At 41.1% G+C, this 16,979-nt stretch overlaps 2 protein-coding genes across 2 annotated transcripts in view; one reads left to right on the top strand and one right to left on the bottom strand.

Annotated features, from left to right (window-relative positions):
• LOC139416238 (renin-like) overlaps positions 1 to 12,826 on the bottom strand; it is a 66,436-nt gene extending 53,610 nt beyond the window's left edge. Inside the window, exons 1-2 of the mRNA XM_071164669.1 lie at positions 12,630 to 12,826; positions 7,222 to 7,319 (exon numbers count right to left, since the gene is read on the bottom strand). Coding sequence (XP_071020770.1) covers positions 7,222 to 7,224 — 3 coding nt within the window. The 5' untranslated portion in view covers positions 7,225 to 7,319; positions 12,630 to 12,826. The remainder of the gene's footprint in view (positions 1 to 7,221; positions 7,320 to 12,629) is intronic.
• The window catches only part of LOC139416237 (membrane-associated guanylate kinase, WW and PDZ domain-containing protein 1-like), a 215,691-nt gene that overhangs the window by 9,789 nt on the left and 188,923 nt on the right, over positions 1 to 16,979 (top strand). The window lies entirely within an intron of this gene.

Below are 16,979 nucleotides of genomic sequence, written 5' to 3'. Positions count from 1 at the left end.
GACAATCAGAAATACTATCAGATCACCAAATGGGCATATTTATAAGCCTATATTTGCGCACAGGCCAGGTAGTCTAGTCCTACTTGTATGCGTAATTACTCAACATTGATAGTAGCGTTCTAAACAATACACAAGGAATAAATTGACAACTCATAAATGGAATTAAATTAACCAAAACTTGTTTCTCACAGGTGTAGCCTAGGTTGTGCGCTCTGCAAACAACGTGTCCATAAATGTAAATGTAAATGTACTACTGGTGATACTTGTGTACCATCCCCGCGGCCTCCGCAATGGATTAGTCCACTGAGACAGGCGTCAATCAAGACATGCAACTGCTAAATACAAAAATTATCGGTTGACCTACAGCTTATTGACCTAACAATCAACCAGTAGACTAAATGGGGTCAGCCCTAATTGACTCAAGGGTTAGAATACTTATATGTAATCAAGATATATTTGTTTTTTTAATATATGTTTTTTATGTTAGAATTATTCTTCCACTTTGACAGAGTATTGTGTAGATGGTTGACAAAAAAAAATCACAATTAAATTAATTTTAATCCCACTTTTTAACACAACAAAATGTGGAAAAAGTCAAGGGGTGTGAAAACTTTCTGAAGGCAAAGCAGAGAATCATCAAATCCAGAGACCCGAGACAGTTTAAACAAAACACTGAGCTGTAATGTGAAGGAGATGTCAAAGCCCTCTCCATGCCTTTGCAAGCAGCCTCACACAAAAGTCAGCAAATTCCCCTTGACTAATGAGAGGGGAGCAAATTAAGTTTCTCCACCTGGGAAACAAATAACACCTCCATTGTGCTTTAACTTGTTGGGTTCCCATTAAGAACCAGGGCTTTGCAGGGTCCATAGGGAGTAGGGCACGCCCTGTACTCTCACACCCAGACCAGGTGACAAGCAGTGGGGGCAGATCGGATCTCTTCCTCCACAGGTGGCTGTGGATCCTATTACCCCATAATGACAAAGCAAAAAACTGTTTTTTAGAAATGTTAGCAAATAAAGAATAATAATTAATAATGAAATTTCCATAAGTATTCAGACACTTTACTCAGTACTTTGTTGAAGCACCGTTTGCAGTGATTACAGCCTCGAGTCTTGAATATGACGCTACAAGCTTGGCACACCTGTATTTGGGGAGTTTCTCCCATTCTTCTCTGCAGATCCTCTCAAGCTCTGTCAGGTTGGATGGGGAACGTCGCTGCACAGCTATTTTCAGGTCTCTCCAGAGATGTTAGAAGTCCGGGCTCTGGCTGTGCCACTCAAAGACATTCAGAGACTTAAGCCTAAAGCCACTCCTGCCAGTCTTGGCTGTGTGCTTAGGGTTGTTGTCCTGTTGTAAGGTGAACCTTCGCCCCAGTCTGAGGTCCTGAGGTTTTTATCAAGGATTTCTCTGTACTTTGCTCCGTTCATCTTTCCCTCAATCCTGACTACTCTCCAGTCCCTGCCACTTAAAAACATCCCTACAGCATGATGCTGCCACCACCATGCTTCACCAAAGGGATGGTCCCAGGTTTCCTCCAGACATGATGCTTGGCATTCAGGCCAAATAGTTTCATCAGACCAGAGAATCTTGTTTCTCATGATCTGAGAGTCCTTTAGGTACATTTTGGCAAACTCCAAGCAGGCTGTAATGTGCCTTTTACTGAGGAGTGGCTTCCATCTGGCCACTCTACAATAAAGGCCTGATTGGTAGAGTGCTGCAGAGATGCTTGTCCTTCTGGAAGGTTCTCCCATGTCCACAGGGGAACTCTGGAGCTCTATCAAAGTGACTGTCAGGTTCTTGGTCACCTCCCTGACCAAGGCCCTTCTCCCCCGATTGCTCAGTTTGGCCTGGAGGCCAGCTCTGGGAAGAGTCTTGGTGGTTCCAAACTTCTTCCATTTAAGAATGATGGAGGCCACTGTTTTGTTGGGCACATATAATGCTGCAAAATGTTTTGGTACCCTTCCCCAGATCTGTGCTCGACACAGCTAAGCAGCAAAATCCTTGAGGAAAACCTGGTTTGGTCTGCTTTCTACTAGGCACTGGGAGATGGATTCGCCTTTCAGCTGGACAATAACCTCAATCACAGGCCAAATCTAAGAATTATTGCTTAAGAATTATATTGCGTAATGTAACTGTATTGATTTTTACCCTCATCACTAGTTTTAATCACATAATAAATCATAAATCAAGTTGTTTTCAGTAGAAACACTATAACTAATTGGTAGGTCTACCTTTATTTGAGTTGGTTGGCAGGGGTCTTCAACATTATTGTCTTGATGCATTTCTAATAGCTTTTAAAGCTCCCATGCAGTGTTTGTAATTGTATTTTTAAACCTTCACTGCATGTCTAATAAATCACTGGGTGTGTTTATTTAATAAAAAAACTCACATTTAAAAAAAATTAATGTATTTCCCTGAGCCTAATTTGGCCCTTGAAATGCTCAGTCTGATCGTGTGGGCGTTAGGAAACAGATTTGAATATATTTACATACACATCCCTGATTGGCTGATATGATTGTCTAGAGCCCACCCTCCTACCCAGATGAATTAAGTCAGATCACATTGTGACGTCATGATGTGGGCCAGAAGTTTTATCACACCTGAACAGGCTGAAATTCCAGGCATTTCCTTCAAACAGCTCTTACATTAACATAATGTGCACAATTTCAGGGTGTTATTTCGACTTCAGAGTGTGAAAATATAATTTTAATACTTTTCTGCTGGATGTTTTCTAAGTCCCCTTTTCCATCTGTTGGACCAGAAATCATAGTCTTTGCTTTTTCCACATTTTTAGGATGGAAAATTGTTGAAATATGTATATATATATATATATATATATATATATATATATATATATATATATATATATATATATATATTCATTTCTCAAAAATATAAAACTCTTAGCTTTAATTTTTACATCAAATTTGATGTGCTCCTATGAACTTCACATGTTAGTGCTCATGCAGCATTTTACATTGAAATGCCCTGCTATAACCTAATTTAAACTAAAAAAAATGTGACACACTACTCTTTATTGCAGTGTCATTTCACATGACAGTTTTGGTTATAATGCCTTCATATAACTTAAACTGTGGCCCTAGAAACTCAGGCATATGACAGTGATTCACTGTGTTGTTCTGTCATCTCACACTGAACAGTGGATATGAGGACTTTGACTTGCCTATATGGCTCTTATCTACTGTCTGTCAGTCATAGTCAACTCCCAGCTGAGAGTCTTTCATCATTGTTGTCTTGTGCCTTGTCTCACTATTTCACTCACTAACAGCAAGCACTTGACAATAGTAGCCTAACACAATGCTTTACATAGCAAAAACAGGCTTTATGACTGTTTGTGTCAAGTTGCTATATCCTATATATCCTATTTTTAGAACACCTGGTATATGCTTTATGAATGTAAAATGTGGCCCGGCAATGCATAATAGAAAGAAGAAAATGTTGTGCCGGTATTATGGGTCGTATCTTTTGAACAGTAATGGCTAGAATCAAGCTGTTTTCTCTGAGGATAAAAGAGGGAAACTTGGGTAGTACGTTGGCTACAGAACCTGCCAAAGGGAATGTACGAGACTACATATTCAAAAACCTTTCTTTACTCAAGGGAGAGAAAAACATCTAAACTGTTGTTTTACTATTAAAGTTAATGCTGCTATTGTTTTTAATTTTATAAAGAAGCTTGTGTTTCTTAACCAGGCAAAGGGTATCTAACTAGAAGGCTGGTGGTGAGTAGTTAGCTACGGAGTAGCAGGAGAGTTGCCTTGGTGATATGTGTAAGCGGAGGCGGAGCCAGAGTGAAGCCTGCCTGTCTGCCCACACTCATCGCTGCTCCTCTGCAGCTCACCAGCTGATGTAGGCTAGGCTGTGTGTACCGGTTGGGTCCTTCCCACTGCTGAACAGAACTGTGCTGTGCATCTGTGCTGCTAATATTAATTGTGCTTTTCACTGAAAAGCTCTCATTCTCTCAAAAAACTCTTGTCCATTCTAATTAATTGTCAGATATTAGTTACAGGGGTAATTTTGCCTCGTTTTGGTCTGGGTCTATTTAGTCAATTGCCACTGAAAAATAGGTTTGCCAAATATTTTTGTCACTATTTTTGTTGCCGAAATTAACTCTGGGTTGACGGTGACCTCTACTCCTGGTGGGTGATTCCTCTTTCATCAGCCATGTGTCCCTCCTCTCTCTCCCAGGATGCAAAGTGTTTGGGGCAAATCCAACACAACACATCACTGAGTACCACTCTTCATGCTTTCAAGCATGGTGGTGGCTGCGTGTTATTTGTTATGCTTGTCATCGGCAAGGGAGTTTATTTTGTTGATTAAAAAAAACAGAATAGATCTAAGCACAGGCAAAATCCTAAAATAAAATCTGGTTCAGTCTGATTTCCAACAGGCACTAGGAGACAAATTCACCTTTCAGCAAGAACAATAACCTAAAAACAAGGCCAAATATAGACTGAAGCTGCTTACCAAGATGACAGTGAATGTTCCTGAGTGACCTAATTACAGTTTTGACTGAAATCGGCTTGAAAATCTAGGGCAAAACTTGAAAATGACTGTCTAGCAATGATCAACAACCAACTTGACAGAGCTTGAAGCATTTTAAAAAGAATAATGTGCAAATATTGTACAATCCAGGGGCCTCATTTATCAATAACCACCCTTAATCCCACTGCTGGCTTGCTTCTGAAGCTAAACAGGGTTAGTCCTGGAGGGGAGACCAGATGCTGCTGGAAGAGGTGGTGGAGGGCCAGTAGGAAGCACCCTTTCCTGTAGGAGACATTGGAGACATTGCCCTGGGTAGGGTGCCATCTTTTGGATGGGATGTTAAATGGGTGTCCTGACTCTCTGTGGTCACTAAAGATCCCATGGCACTTATCGTAAGAGGAGGGGTATTAACCCTGGTGTCCTGGCTAAATTCCCAATCTGGCCTTCATACCATCATGGTCACCTAATCATCCCCAGCTTACAATTGGCTCATTAATCCCCCCTCCTTTCCCCTGTAACTATTCCCCAGGTCGTTGCTGTAAATGAGAATGTGTTCTCAGTCAACTTACCTGGTAAAATAAGGGTTATAAAAATAATGCGTAGGCACAAACTACGTAAAATGTACATTTGCTTGAGAGTGTGCATAAATGTATGCCCAGTCGTACACACATGTGCGTGGAATGAAGGAACTGCTTGTTAGAATGGAAAAAAAGATGTGTAAAATTGTGATAGTAGGCCTAATAATTAAATAATTGTTCAAATTTTTTAAAATTGTATTTCCATTGTTAATTCATACAACATATCTTAACCGGCTATATATAATTTGACCACATCGGTGCAATTGTTACGATAATAATAATAAAAAAAAGAATAAAATATAACAGAATATTTTAATCAAATGAAAAAAGGTTCAAGTTCACAGTGATGCGCATCTCGCATCTGGAAAAGTGATTCTCAAAGAGAATAATTTGAAATGGGGCTCAATTTGGTGATTTGAAAGACAACTTTTTCAGTCTTCTTTTCCCAATACAGATGTTGGATTTAGTTTATTCTGTCGATTCTTTCGAATTTTCTAAATGGATTAACAGCTCCACATTGAACACTGCTTGGTGATGAATTACAGCCATAACATCTGTTTGCTGAGTAGGCATATGCTTTATGATTGATGAAAATATGCTCTTTGTCTTCATCAAACTAAAGTTTTTGCATATTTCAAGTGGAACCTGTTCATGTTAATGGGGGTTGTAGCCTAGGCTAACCAATTCTAAATGGCACTAGCCATTCGCAAATTAGCCTAAGCAGAAAAGAGATGGGAGACAATTACTCCAAAACTGCAGCTGGTTGTTGGAACACATATTTCCTACTTCAATCAACCGGTCAATTTTTTATTTGTGATAAAACTGTTGTCATTTGGTAAGGAATATACAGTAGCTTGTGTATCCCACCAGTTAGATACGGTTTTATAGGCATTTATTTCTGTAGTCCTAATGGGAGTTTTTGTGTGTGCACTTAGCGGCCGGAATGCAATTGAGTGAATGAGACACAGAGGGGAAAGGGAGTTAAGAGAGAAGAACTGTGTGATGCTTGGCTTGGTTGGAGCATCAGGATGTATGATAAACAGACAAGCAGCAGTGTAAATGAAGATTGTATGTGTGTGCCTGTGTGTAGAGTCAGTATAAATGTGTGTGTGTGTGTATGTTATGTGTGTGTTGGCGTGTCAGTGTGCGTGAATGAGTCGAGTCCTGTGAGTGAGCATAGAGAGTTCAAAAATAGAAATAATAGTGTCAACTCAGTCCGTGTAGCCATTTTGTTAGCTATTTACTGGTCTTATGGCTAGAGGATAGAAGCTGTTCAGGAGCCTGTTGGTGTCAGATCTGATGCACCGGTACCACTTGCCATGTGAAAGCAGAGAGAACAGTCAATGGTTTGGGTGGCTGGAGTCTTTAACGATTTCCCAGACCTGATGTAGAGGACCTGAATGGCAGGGTAGTTGGCCCTATTTTGACCTAAGACTTACAAACTCACAGACTTTTGCTAATATATTCAGTCTGGCCTAAAAGCTTGTCCATTTCATGTAATATCCATATCCATTCTTATTTGCTTTATTTCTCCAACATGCTAGTATTTAGACGTCCGCTTTCTAGGGTATACAATCCCCCAAGGGGTACTATAGACACACCCCTCCAAACTTTAATTTATATTTTGTTTGTCCGTTCTGTGAGACATTAACGTTGGGATTTTGCATGCAAATATAAGGCCCATAATGCTGGAATTGCCCTTACACACAGATCTTCCACAGCAGAGAAATGTAACAGCAGAGAAATGCCAGTAGTGAAGAGAAGAGTACGCTACTATCCTCTTCTCACCTCGTCCTCATCAAACTATCCAAAGCCCCTAAATCAAAGGACAAGTTCAGTGTGAATTGACTAAGTATACAATCCCCCAAGGGGTACTATAGACACACCCCTCCAAACTTTAATTTATATTTTGTTTGTCCGTTCTGTGAGACATTAACGTTGGGATTTTGCATGCAAATATAAGGCCCATAATGCTGGAATTGCCCTTACACACAGATCTTCCACAGCAGAGAAATGTAACAGCAGAGAAATGCCAGTAGTGAAGAGAAGAGTACGCTACTATCCTCTTCTCACCTCGTCCTCATCAAACTATCCAAAGCCCCTAAATCAAAGGACAAGTTCAGTGTGAATTGACTAATACCATTGTCTGACTGTCCCATCTGTATTCCTTGTAGAGCAGCAGTGTTGTCCTCAGTGGGGTTGTGTCGGTGAGATGGATGGAGAAGTCTGTGTTGTCTCCTGTACTGCAGAAACAGGTGTTAACCCACAGGGAGTCTGCCTCAGTCAGCCTTGCCCTGTCTGTCTGCTCACATACGCACGCACGTACACACACACACACACACACACACACACACACACACACACACACACACACACACACACACACACACACACACACACACACACACACACACACACGCTTTCTCTCACTCTCTCTCTTTCTCTCACAGAGAGATGAAAAATGTACCACCATCCTACTCTCACTTGATTCATGGAGGTAATGACTGACTGTCTCTACGGTTCTCTCCATTCCTGTGGACAGACCACACATATTTCCCCGCATTATGCATTCGTTTAGAGTAATAGCTGCTTTAATGGTTGCATCATTTGCCCAACCAAACCCTACTGTATGTACTCATCATGAATGCCTATACTCTGGCCTGCACAGAAGTGGTTAAAAACCTAGAAATGACTCCAGCTGCTGTGGAATGCCGCTCACAGGGATACATTTCAATAAGCTCATGACAAGATACGGTGCTATCTGTCCTCATTTCATCCACAAAACAGAATGATCTACATCTTTAGAGCTTTTGCAATATGCACGTCCCAACTACTGTACTTTATGTTGCCTACATCCCTGTTATATACACATCACGTTACAGTACACCTTCACACTCTGCATGCCCCTCTGTATCAGAGCAGACCCAGCTCCCTGCATTCTGTACAGCCTGGAGTCATCTTCAACAGACTGCTGAGAGTTGCCGGATTGGGGTCCTTAGTCAACCAGTATTGGGAAGTGATGCGTCAGTCCACTCAAAGTAACGCTTTTACTTAAAGGTCACAATGAACAGTCACAATCATGTAGCTCATGATATTGGATAATATTTTAAGGAAACCAGATCAAAGTATGATGACCAAGTATGATCAATTACTGCTGCTTCTACATTGATAAAGTTTGATTGTAAAGTTACTGGTCCCCTTCCCCATGTTAAACACTTGGATCCATTATTAAGGGGCCAAGGTGGCATCGCCTTAACTATCATTTTAATACACTAATGGTAATATGATAGTCTCTTAGCTATTTTAAATAAATACCACTGTGTAACCAACATCTGAGAAGGCGTGTTTGCAGAGGGCTGTGGTTTATAAAGCTAGATAGCTATTCTACTGGTGGCAAAATTTGACTGCTGGGTGTCAGCAAATATAATTAAAAGTTTACCCTATTCATCTATGGCAAAGATACTTATGTTTCTCTTTCATCTTTGTCTGGTGTTAGCTAGTTACTGGCTAGCTAGGTCTTCATGTGTCTGGTGTTAGCTAGTTACTGGCTAGCTAGGTCTTCATGTGTCTGGTGTTAGCTAGTTACTGGCTAGCTAGGTATTCATGTGTCTGGTGTTAGCTAGTTACTGGCTAGCTAGGTCTTCATGTGTCTGGTGTTAGCTAGATACTGCAAGCTAGGTCTTCATGTGTCTGGTGTTAGCTAGATACTGGCTACGTAGGTCTTCATGTGTCTGGTGTTAGCTAGTTACTGGCTAGCTAGGTCTTCATGTGTCTGGTGTTAGCTAGATACTGGCTAGGTAGGTCTTCATGTATCTGGTGTTAGCTAGTTACTGGCTAGCTAGGTCTTCATGTGTCTGGTGTTAGCTAGTTACTGGCTAGCTAGGTCTTCATGTGTCTGGTGTTAGCTAGTAACTGGATAGCTAGGTCTTCATGTGTCTGGTGTTAGCTATTTACTGGCTAGCCTGGTCTTCAGCCAGCAAGGAACAAAAGAGGAGGAAGGGTCGTTCAAAACTAAGACGCAGTTGTCAAGTCAACACATCAGTCAGCGGTGCTGTGAACGACATCATAAGACATGCCAAATGGGAGATGTATAATAAAAATGTATTTAATTGATGCAATTTCAATATTGTTTGAGCTGCTTTGTGTATCACCAAATTTGCTTGAGACGATTTCATTCCAAAACTGCTCACTGCATCCAAGTTGCTTGACATTTCAAAGAGCTGTCAGTCAAGGCAAACTCATGAATATAAGATCCCTGCCCACTCAGCCTGTCTTTTCAAACTTCCTGGTAGTTAGCCATGAGAGACAAAATACTTTTCAGAATGACTGTACCTTTACGATTGGGTTTTTACAGTGAATGAGGAGCATCTTGAAAGTGACCCCCAAAATAAGATAATTCTTGGAAGTGATGTTGTTCTTAGTGTAATGAACTGTGTGTGTTGCCAGTGGAAAAAATGATAAGACACTAGATTAGATTCTGAGCGACAAACACAAATGTTGCGTTCCGCTAGCACAAGTGCCCTTTAGTTTGAAGCCATGCGATTGGCTACTGTATTTCTCCATCTTTCTGTTGGTTGATTGTTTCATTAGTGCACAATGTATTCTGATCTGTCTGTTAGTTTTCTCAAACCGGTGAACCATCATAATTCTTTCATCTTTGGTATAAGGATGAATGCTTTACTGTGTTGGGAAATGGGGACGTTGGTAGATGCTGGCAAGAACACAATTCTAATTGTTGTTTGTTTACCATCCAACTGCAGCTTTGTGTCAGACAGTATTAAACTGCTGAAAGTGAGCAGTAATACCATGCCATATGTGATTATTGTTTCTCAATATCCTAATCAGTACTAATCAAGCCTAATCAAACAAAACCGTTGCTTCAATGTATACCTCAATTGTTTTATATATATACTTAACATACATTATATGGAGAAGCTTGAAATAATAAAACATTGTATACAATAATATACCAATTTGGTCTGTAATAAATCATATCTACAGTGCATTCAGAAAGTATTCAGACCCCTTGACTTTTTCCACATTTTGTTACGTTACAGCCTTATTCTAAAATTTATTAAATAAAGCATTTTATTTATCAATGTACACACACAATACCCCAAAATTAAAACAGAAGTATTCAGACCCTTTGCTTTGAGACTTTTTCAGGGCGGTGACCAAGAACCCGATGGTCACTCTGACAGAGCTCCAGAGTTCGTCTGTGGAGATGGGAGAACCTTCCAGAAGGACAACCCTCTCTGCAGCACTCCACCAATCAGGCCTTTATTGTAGTGGCCAGACGGAAGCCACTCCTCAGTAAAAGGCCCATGACAGCCCGCTTGGAGTTTGCCAAAAGGCACCTAAAGACTTTCACACCATGAGAAACAAGATTATCTGGTCTAATGAAACCAAGATTGAACAATTTGGCTGAATGCCAAGCGTCACTTCTGCAGGAAACCTGGCACCATCCCTGCGGTGAATCATGGTGGTGGCAGCATCATGCTTTGGGGATGTTTTTCAGCGGCAGGGACTGGGAAACTGGTCAGAATCGAGACGAAGATGAATGGAGCAAAGAACAGAGAGGTCCTTGATGAAAACCTGTTCCAGAGGGGCCTGAATACTTTCCGAATGCACTGTATTTTCAGCTGACGTGTAAAAAGGTGACATTTTAGAATCCATATGCATGTAATGACACATTGCAACAGCTATACTGGCTGAATGCTGATAAGATACAATTAAAATGTCTTATTTACATAATGGATGAGTGGATTATGCACAGCAGGTTGGGGTCTTCTGAGACCTTATGGCCTGACTATCACTTTCTCCTCCAGGCTCTCTAAAGATTAACATAAGCGTGTGTCTGTATTTGACTGTGCTTGTGGAACTATAACGGCAGAATTCTGTTGTTATTGTCTGATTGACTGCCTGTATGTTTCTCCCTAGGATTCTGTGGTGATTTAAAATACAGTGCATGGCCAACATCAAACAAGTTATGGCATCATATAAACTCCAATGACCGTTATCGTTGTCTTTACAGACAATCCAGAGGGATACTGTAGAGTGTGTTAACTGATCTATCATCTTCCCAGCCCTCTGAACTTCCAGTGTGCGTCAGTGAGATCTCCTGACAGCTAAATCCATTATTTTGTTTTCTAGATGGTTCTCTCTTTCCGTCTGTTGATATCTCAAGGAATATTTGAGTGCCTGATGCCGCATTACTGACCAGGAAGAATGGCTGCTTGCCAAGGTTAGATAGGGAAGCTCATCTGAGGGCGAGTCAGATAAATTTTTCAGGCCATGTTGTTATTCAGTGTTTTTGTTATATACTGTAAGGTGATAGAAGGTTTCATTGTATTTTGACAGGGGCCATGCATTCCTAAGATGATGTACTCTAGCCAATTCTTCTTCTTCTCCCACTTCTCTAATATCCACAGTGAGGAATATGATATAATAATTTTACTGTCCAAGGAGATAACGAGGCCATTTAAGGGTACTGGGACAGTAATAGCAGAGAGCCAAGCTGTATGAGAGTATATCTGTTCAACCTGATAGGTGAGGGGCCTGCATTGATAGACAGGTGGGCCTCTGCCCCAGGGCCTGCTTTTAGACTGGAGCCACAGGGTCTAGAGTCTCATTAATGCTCTGGTCATATACTGTTCTGCTGCGGAGGAGGACATCTTCTCCATGCACAATAACACTGTTGTTTTTCTCTATGGTAGCTGTTTACATAGGGAGACATTCAAGAGTAACTAAAAATCTGTCTCCAGTCCCCACCAGCCCACTGGAAAACTTGTTCACATTTCAATGCGCAATGTGCATGATTTGAGTCAGGTGCTCTGCACACAGTACACTCAAACAAGCACACTCGTATAAAAGTATTGAACACTTGGCTACTGTAAACACATGCTCACACACACGCACTCTCAGGGACCTGTATCGTGGAGATAAATGTACATTTAAGCTGTGCCGATCATGAATTCACACATCTGGAAAGTAATACCTATACCATTATAGACTTTGCTGTATACAGTTGAACCATAGTTCAGCGTTAGGTCTGTTGCTTTAGTTTTGTTGTGGTTTTCAACAGTGCAAATAAACCTATTGTAGATGCTGATAGTATATGAAAATGGTTTTCATTTCGCCTCGCTGTCATCAAGGTTGGTGTGGCAGGAACACATGTTCGTTTGGAGTGGCCTCTGTATTTAAAGGAATACTCATGGGCGTAATTAACCTTTTTATGGCTGAATGTTTAGTGTTAAAAATAGGTTTAAAAAATCCTCTGCAGCTATCAGAATTGCCAGGCCTATGTGTTATTAACAACTTGGTCTTCACTATGTCTGTGTCCTGTCTGTGATATCTGTGTCCTGTCTGTCTGTGATCTCTAAAGAATGACTCCCTCTCTTCCTCTCTCTATCCTCCAGCTCTCTCTGTCCATCATAAGAGATGCAAGTTACTCATAAGCCATGTGAGTGATCAGCTGACCTGTAAGCAGTAAGCAGTATAATAACCTTTACACTTGGCTGGATATTGACATGTTTATTCTCTACTTACTTGTTATGTGTCTCGCAACAATCCCCCAAATCCACAATCTAATAGAAAATCATTGTTTTCAGTGCAAAGTATGTTGCACACTTTCTTGACGAAACTCTTTGAAATATCCACAGATAGATATTATACACTAGTTTGAATTATGCATCAGTATGTAGCGACGTTGTGTATGCTGATTAAAAGCTCTGCTGTTATAGTACATGAGTTCTCTGGTGAGTGTTGTTGGGTGTTGAGTTCCTGTCTTAGGGTGTATCCCTGCTGGCTGACATCCATCTACTGACTCACTGCAGTGATCTAATGCTCTGGTAGCCTTACCAGAACAGCTCAGTCTGGGATAAACAGCCTCTGCACCATTGTCTGATCAAATATATTGATCTCCTATATATCTGTGGCTGGAAAGGGCTGGTCTGAGTAACCTCATTAGCAGTCAGCAGTACATGCTGGGATTGACTCTATCACTGCCCTCATATTGAAGCGCTTACTTAGGTATTTACTCAATACCAGGCCATGCTCTGTAAGATCTGGATTTTCCAATATTGTGTATTTATATGATGTAAGGAGGTATAATAAAAAAGTTTGGTTGTACTTCATAAGAATCACCGTGTCACTCCAGCCTAACGCTCCCGAAAATGGGCACCTCAACTTGTTAAAAGCCCAGCTCCTAACGCAGAATTAATCCAAACACAGATTGCAAATGTTTGCTAATGTTGGTTCATGTTGCTAGCATGCACACGTATAATCTTATCACTAATCATGTCCCATAGTTATTATCCAAAAGATCAAATGCGAGTAGAAATGTTAACATCGTTAATTTAGAAGTTAAGACACATCGTGTCGCCGACCTGTTGCCCAGGCCTACTCACCACCACCAGATTGTTAGTGGACTGATTTAGGGAGCGCGTGGCAGTCACGTCCACATAGTTATCCAGCTGGTGCGTGCACTTATAAATTACATCTCAACACGTCCAAATAGTTATCAAACAATGACCAAAACCTAATATATTTCAAGATATCAAGACATAATATCACATAACCGGCTAATGAATACAGATAGGCCTATTAGGAAAACAACCCACGACATAGAACATTGTAATAACTAAATCAAATCAAATTTTATTTGTCACATACACATGGTTAGCAGATGTTAATGCGAGTGTAGCGAAATGCTTGTTCTTCTAGTTCCGACAATGCAGTAATAACCAACAAGTAATCTAACTAACAATTCCAAAACTACTGTCTTATACACAGTGTAAGGGGATAAAGAATATGTACATAAGGATATATGAATGAGTGATGGTACAGAGCAGCATAGGCAGGATACAGTAGATGGTATCGAGTACAGTATATACATGAGGTGAGTATGTAAACAAAGTGGCATAGTTAAAGTGGCTAGTGATACATGTATTACATAAGGATGCAGTCGATGATATAGAGTACAGTATATACGTATGCATATGAGATGAATAATGTAGGGTAAGTAACATTATATAAGGTAGCATTGTTTAAAGTGGCTAGTGATATATTTACATCATTTCCCATCAATTCCCATTATTAAAGTGGCTGGAGTTGAGTCAATGTCAGTGTCAATGTGTTGGCAGCAGCCACTCAATGTTAGTGGTGGCTGTTTAACAGTCTGATGGCCTTGAGATAGAAGCTGTTTTTCAGTCTCTCGGTCCCAGCTTTGATGCACCTGTACTGACCTCGCCTTCTGGATGATAGCGGGGTGAACAGGCAGTGGCTCGGGTGGTTGATGTCCTTGATGATCTTTATGGCCTTCCTGTAACATCGGGTGGTGTAGGTGTCCTGGAGGGCAGGTAGTTTGCCCCCGGTGATGCGTTGTGCAGACCTCACTACCCTCTGGAGAGCCTTACGGTTGTGGGCGGAGCAGTTGCCGTACCAGGCGGTGATACAGCCCGCCAGGATGCTCTCGATTGTGCATCTGTAGAAGTTTGTGAGTGCTTTTGGTGACAAACCGAATTTCTTCAGCCTCCTGAGGTTGAAGAGGTGCTGCTGCGCCTTCTTCACGATGCTGTCTGTGTGAGTGGACCAATTCAGTTTGTCTGTGATGTGTATGCCGAGGAACTTAAAACTTGCTACCCTCTCCACTACTGTTCCATCGATGTGGATAGGGGGGTGTTCCCTCTGCTGTTTCCTGAAGTCCACAATCATCTCCTTAGTTTTGTTGACGTTGAGTGTGAGGTTATTTTCCTGACACCACACTCCGAGGGCCCTCACCTCCTCCCTGTAGGAGGAGAGCTGGATAACTACAGTGCCTTGCGAAAGTATTCGGCCCCCTTGAACTTTGCGACCTTTTGCCACATTTCAGGCTTCAAACATAAAGATATAAAACTGTATTTTTTTGTGAAGAATCAACAACAAGTGGGACACAATCATGAAGTGGAACGACATTTATTGGATATTTCAAACTTTTTTAACAAATCAAAAACTGAAAAATTGGGCGTGCAAAATTATTCAGCCCCCTTAAGTTAATACTTTGTAGCGCCACCTTTTGCTGCGATTACAGCTGTAAGTCGCTTGGGGTATGTCTCTATCAGTTTTGCACATTGAGAGACTGAAATTGTTTCCCATTCCTCCTTGCAAAACAGCTCGAGCTCAGTGTGGTTGGATGGAGAGCATTTGTGAACAGCAGTTTTCAGTTCTTTCCACAGATTCTCGATTGGATTCAGGTCTGGACTTTGACTTGGCCATTCTAACACCTGGATATGTTTATTTTTGAACCATTCCATTGTAGATTTTGCTTTATGTTTTGGATCATTGTCTTGTTGGAAGACAAATCTCCGTCCCAGTCTCAGGTCTTTTGCAGACTCCATCAGGTTTTCTTCCAGAATGGTCCTGTATTTGGCTCCATCCATCTTCCCATCAATTTTAACCATCTTCCCTGTCCCTGCTGAAGAAAAGCAGGCCCAAACCATGATGCTGCCACCACCATGTTTGACAGTGGGGATGGTGTGTTCAGGGTGAGGAGCTGTGTTGCTTTTACGCCAAACATAACGTTTTGCATTGTTGCCAAAAAGTACAATTTTGGTTTCATCTGACCAGAGCACCTTCTTCCACATGTTTGGTGTGTCTCCCAGGTGGCTTGTGGCAAACTTTAAACAACACTTTTTATGGATATCTTTAAGAAATGGCTTTCTTCTTGCCACTCTTCCATAAAGGCCAGATTTGTGCAATATACGACTGATTGTTGTCCTATGGACAGTCTCCCACCTCAGCTGTAGATCTCTGCAGTTCATCCAGAGTGATCATGGGCCTCTTGGCTGCATCTCTGATCAGTCTTCTCCTTGTATGAGCTGAAAGTTTAGAGGGACGGCCAGGTCTTGGTAGATTTGCAGTGGTCTGATACTCCTTCCATTTCAATATTATCGCTTGCACAGTGCACCTTGGGATGTTTAAAGCTTGGGAAATATTTTTGTATCCAAATCCGGCTTTAAACTTCTTCACAACAGTATCTCGGACCTGCCTGGTGTGTTCCTTGTTCTTCATGATGCTCTCTGCGCTTTTGACGGACCTCTGAGACTATCACAGTGCAGGTGCATTTATACGGATACTTGATTACACACAGGTGGATTGTATCATCATTAGTTATTTAGGTCAACATTGGATCATTCAGAGATCCTCACTGAACTTCTGGAGAGAGTTTGCTGCACTGAAAGTAAAGGGGCTGAATAATTTTGCACGCCCAATTTTTCAGTTTTTGATTTGTTAAAAAAGTTTGAAATATCCAATAAATGTCGTTCCACTTCATGATTGTGTCCCACTTGTTGTTGATTCTTCACAAAAAAATACAGTTTTATATCTTTATGTTTGAAGCCTGAAATGTGGCAAAAGGTTGCAAAGTTCAAGGGGGCCGAATACTTTCGCAAGGCACTGTATGTGGACGTGGACGTGACCGGAGCGCACTCTAAATCAGTCCACAAAAAAACTGCTGTAATAGGCTTACAGGCTGGCGATACAATGTTACTTAGCTCCTAACCCAACCATGTTTGAATTTGTATTGTTTTTATTTATTGGGGATCCCCATTAGCTGCTGCCAAGGCAGCTACTCTTCCTGGGGTCCAAACACAATAAGGCACTTCCATTACACATAAAACAGAATATAAAACAGTACATCATATAACATTATTACAGCACTACATATCTACAATACAACATGTATAATACCACCATACAACAATATTACAATGTACGTGTGTGTGTGCTAGCACTTGTATGTCTGTGTGTCTGTACCTTTGTGTGTTCTCTTCACAGTCCCCGCTGTTCCATAAGGTGTATTTTTACCTGATTTTTAAATCTGATTCTACTGCTTGCATCAGTTACCTGATGTGAAGTAGA

The sequence above is a fragment of the Oncorhynchus clarkii genome, chromosome 9 (assembly GCF_045791955.1).
Source record: "Oncorhynchus clarkii lewisi isolate Uvic-CL-2024 chromosome 9, UVic_Ocla_1.0, whole genome shotgun sequence".
In the NCBI taxonomy this organism is placed as follows: Eukaryota; Metazoa; Chordata; class Actinopteri; order Salmoniformes; family Salmonidae; genus Oncorhynchus; species Oncorhynchus clarkii.
The sequence above is the reverse complement of the archived record's forward strand: the minus strand, read 5'-3'. Positions and strand labels throughout refer to the sequence as shown.